The sequence below is a fragment of the Benincasa hispida genome, chromosome 12 (assembly GCF_027475165.1).
Source record: "Benincasa hispida cultivar pf3 chromosome 12, pf3_genome.v1.1, whole genome shotgun sequence".
Taxonomy (NCBI): Eukaryota; Viridiplantae; Streptophyta; class Magnoliopsida; order Cucurbitales; family Cucurbitaceae; genus Benincasa; species Benincasa hispida.
In genome coordinates, this window is record NC_143489.1 from 45,981,833 (window position 1) to 45,986,570 (window position 4,738).

Below are 4,738 nucleotides of genomic sequence, written 5' to 3' on the forward strand. Positions count from 1 at the left end.
ACCCAACTATTACATTTTGGGTTGGATAGTTCGGATTGTTCGAGTTATTTGAACATCCCTAATTATTATTTAATCAATTTTAATAAAATTAATTTTGATGGACAAAGTTTAAGATTTATTAAAACTACCAAGATTAAAATTGGATCTTTGAAAGTAAAAAGAATAATTGAACAAGTCTCAAATTTAGAATGGAAATGGTATTTTAATAAAATATTGATTTCAAAGAAAAAAAATGGAAAATTTCTTCTCAATTTCCAATAATAAAATAAAACAGTACGACCAAAATAGAATTAAAATTTCTTTAAACAATAATTCCACATGTCAACTCCAAGGCCTTGAATAGGATCCTTCCTCCCATGTTTGAATTCCTAACACGCTTGGGAAAAAAAAATCAAAATTATGATATTAGAAAGAAAACATGAATGCAAAAGTGTGGCACGTGCAACGCATGGACGGTGTTGTGTTTGAACATCGTTGGTGGCCACCTCAAAAGGCCAAAACAAATGGCACGTGGTGAAAACACTATGCCTTTAAATAATTCGTAAGTTGCCATTCATAAAGCAACCCACGAAACAACAAGCCTCTCGTCTCCTCTTCTTCACCCATTTCTCTTTACCGACCTTCGTTTGGAGCTCTCAGCCACCTCCATTAATGGCGTCCTTCAGTTCTTGCAGAGCGATTTCTTCCCTGAAAATACCCAGCTCTGGAACCCCATCGCCCTCTAAAACCCAGACGTTTTTGGGTTTTAATCTCTCACAATCACAGTCCTTCTCTGCTCCAAGATTCAGATCTTCATCATCTTCATCATCCCCTCCAATTACCTCCAACAACTCAACAATCACATCACTCCTTTTCAACAAATCCAAACCGGTTTCAGATTCTCCAAAATCCGGTAACTTTCATCTCTTTTCTTTCCCATCTTCATTTCTGTAATTCACATTCTTTAGTCTATACATTAATTTTTTTTGACGTATCAAGGAGTGGTGTTACAACTTCCTCAATATCTACTCTTTGAACCAAACATGTGATACAGATTTGTTAGACACAAAATGAAGCGTTTGATAAATTTATTGAAGTTTAAATACTATTTTACTCTTTATCTTTTTAATTTTAATTTATTTTAAGAGAAATTTTCACGCAGAAAAAAAGTGAAACTATTTATCTAAATAATAATAAAAAAAAATATTGATATCAATATCTATCAATATTTAGTCTTTACAACTTGCTCCTCCATATACTCTTTGAACCTATCCTATGGTACAGATTTGTTAGACACTAAATATTTATTTATTTATTGAAGTTTAAATATTACTTTACTCTTTATATTTTCAATTTTAATTTATTTTAAGAAAATTTTTCGCATAGAAAAGATGTAAAATTATTTACAGAAGTAATAAAAAAAAATATTCATAGACATTGAAATACTTTTATCAATATCTATCATATAATAATACATAATAGATTTCTATTTGTTTTTATCATCCGTTTTTATCATTGATAAACATCGATAAATTTCTACCAACTCTATAAACAAAATCAAAATTTTTAAATAGTTTAATTTATTTTTCTATTTTAAAAAGGAAAATTATTCCAAAGGGTAAAACTTTTGAAAATATTTACATGATATAACGAAATTTTAGAACTATTGATAGATGCTGATAGATGTTGATAGATCTATCAGCATCTATCAATATCACTGATAGATAAATGTTTATCAATATCTATTAACATCTATTATTGATAATTCTAAAATTTTGCTATATTTTATAAATATTTTGATTTATTTTTTTATATCTAAAAATAACCCTTTTAAAAATTCTTTTATTTATAAAATATTCGTTTTTGTACTTATAATTTTAATTCCAGATCTATATTTGTTCCTTAAAATGAAAATATAGATTAAAATAATCATTTTTAAAAAATGAATAGATCGCAAGTGGAGGTTCCAAAAGTATATGGACAAAAATAATCAAATATAAGGACTAGAGTTAACATTTGGATAATGTAATGACAAGAATGAACCAACACTAAAATTATGAAGGACAAGGTAGTATTTTAACCACTCAATAAACACTAATCGAAGTAATTGAAGTTAGAATCTAACCATGGTTGAGGCGTTTGGTTAAATTATTTGGTTGTTCAGCAAAAGTTCAAGAAATGTTCGCGTACGAGATAAACGAGCGAGACAGGGGAAGTCCAGCATTCCTAAAATTGAGCAAGAAGGCAGAGAATTCACTGGGAGATCTGGTCCCATTCAGCAACAAGCTCTACTCTGGCGACCTACAAAAGCGGCTCGGCATAACGGCCGGCATCTGCATCCTCATCCAGCACTCGCCGGAAAAGAAAGGAGACCGCTACGAGGCCATCTACAGCTTCTACTTCGGCGATTACGGCCATATAACGGTGCAGGGCGCCTACTTGACTTATCAAGACACTTACTTAGCCGTCACCGGTGGCAGTGGCATCTTTGAAGGTGTCTCCGGCCAGGTCAAGTTGCAGCAGATCGTTTTCCCTTTTAAGCTGTTTTACACCTTTTATTTAAAGGGGATTGGGGATTTGCCGGCTGAGTTGTTGGGGAAGCCTGTTACGCCGTCTCCTACCGTCGAGCCGGCGCCTGCGGCCAAGTCTTGTGATCCTTCTGCTGCCATTTCTAACTTTACCGATTGAGGGTTTAGTTTGGAGCTGCTGTTTTTAAATAATTGGTTTTTTTAATCTGGTTTTTGAGAAGTGTTAGATGTAATATGAAATGAAGTTTGTGGTTTGTAATAGTTTGGATTTTCTTTTTCCGGATTTACTAAATGAAAAAATTGATATGTGAATTTCTGTTCATCTAGATTTGTTTCTAATAATTCGTTTTGGATTTTGTGACGATTAGATTCTTTGGATTTTTAATTTATTAAAAAGGAAAACTTTGGTGAATGTACCCTTTCATGATATAAGTTCATAAAACATGCAATCCAATGCACGTGAAATTTATAATTTTGTTTTAATACAAAGAAAAAGAAGTTTAAGTTTATCTTAATAATGTTTAACTTGAATAATTAAAACCCATGACATAATACGAATTTATGAAATTTTAAAGAGCTAACGATGTGACCATTTGTTCAAATATATCTTCAATATTAGATCTTGTGATATTCAATTTCTATGGCCCAAATCACACCTTTACCTTGTCGGATAATCACTTTGACCTAGATAGTTATGATGAAAAAAGAAAATGAGCACACAGTTTACGTGGAAAACCCTAGAATAGGGAGAAAAAACCATGATTGAGACTTACTTTTTATTATTGGTTTTATACACAAAGTACAAGAGAATAGGCCAAATAAATAGACAATGGGATGCCCTAAGGTACATGAAATTACTAAAAAACCCTAGAGTAAAATGTTGTTTTCGACACTCCCCCTCAAGTTGGGGCGTAAATATCAATAAGGCCCAATTTGCCGACACAATAATCAAAGCTTTGTCTGAGTAACCCCTTTGTGAGTACATCTGCAACTTGCTGGCTTGAAGGAACATAAGGAATGCATATACTTCCAATGTCCAGTCTTTCCTTGATGAAATGTCTGTCAATCTCAACATGTTTTGTTCTGTCATGCTGAACTGGATTATTTGCAATACTTATTGCTGCCTTATTGTCACAAAACAGTTTCATTGGAAGCTCGCTACCTTGATAAAGATCTGACAACACTTTCATCAACCAGATTTCTTCACATATCCCTAAACTCATGGCCCGATATTCAGCCTCAGTGCTACTTCTGGCCACAACTCCCCGTTTTTTGCTTCTCCAAGTCACTAGATTGCCACAGAAAAACGTGCAATACCCAGATGTTAACTTTCTATCAACAATAGGCCCTGCTCAATCAGAATCAGTGTAAGCTTCAATGCAACATTTATCGGACTTCCTGAACAGCTTCTTGAACATCAAGCCCTTACCAGGTGTTCCCTTCAAATATCATAGAACGCGCTCAACAGCTGTCATATGTTCCTTATAAGGAGCCTGCATAAACTGATTGACAATGCTAACTGCATAGGATATATCGGGTCTCATGTGAGATAAGTAGATCAATTTCCCAACTAACTGTTGATACCTCTCTTTGTTGACAGGGACACTGTTACCTGTATTACTAAACTTTGAATTATATTCAACCGGGGTGTCAACAGGTTCGCAACCAGTCATTCCTATTTCCTTTAGTAAGTCAATAGTGTACTTCTGTTGGGACACTGAAATCCCTTCCTTTGATCGAGCTACTTCCATTTTGAGGAAATATTTCAACTTCCTAATGTCTTTAATCTCGAATTATTTGGCCATCTTTGCTTTAAGTCTCATAATTTCATCATCATCGTCACTCGAAAGCACAATATCATCGACATACACAATGAGAACTGCAACCTTCCCTGAAGTTGACTTCTTTGTAAACAATGTGTGATCTGAGTGCCCTTGGGTATATCCTTGTCCTTTGACAAAGGTGGTAAATCTGTCAAACCGGGCCCTCGGAGACTGTTTCAACCCATACAGGGACTTCCTCAGTCGGCATACTCGGTGTCTGAATTGATCCTCAAATCTGGGGTGATAACTCATGTAGACTTCCTCTTCAAGTTCCCCATTAAGAAATGCATTCTTTACATCCAGTTGATACAGTGGCCAATCTTTATTTATTGCAACTGACAGTAATACCCAGATAGTATTAAGCTTAGCTACGGGAGAGAATGTCTCAGAGTAATCCACATTAAAGGT

General features: G+C 34.3%; 1 protein-coding gene across 1 annotated transcript; it reads left to right on the forward strand.

Moving 5' to 3' along the window:
* Positions 1 to 562: 562 nt before the first annotated feature.
* LOC120092575 (allene oxide cyclase, chloroplastic-like) lies at positions 563 to 2,829 on the forward strand. The gene is made up of 2 exons (XM_039050701.2): positions 563 to 892; positions 2,144 to 2,829. Exons 1-2 carry the CDS (start codon positions 652 to 654, stop codon positions 2,665 to 2,667), a joined length of 765 nt encoding a protein of 254 aa, XP_038906629.1. The 5' UTR covers positions 563 to 651; the 3' UTR covers positions 2,668 to 2,829.
* Positions 2,830 to 4,738: the final 1,909 nt, after the last annotated feature.

Excerpts from the sequence above, each read along its gene's own strand:
- LOC120092575 (XM_039050701.2), top strand. The coding sequence starts at position 652 with ATGGCGTCCTTCAGTTCTTGCAGAGCGATTTCTTCCCTGAAAATACCC. Across the intron at positions 893-2,143 it reads TTCAGATTCTCCAAAATCCG|CAAAAGTTCAAGAAATGTTC; the intron begins GTAACTTTCATC and ends TTGGTTGTTCAG.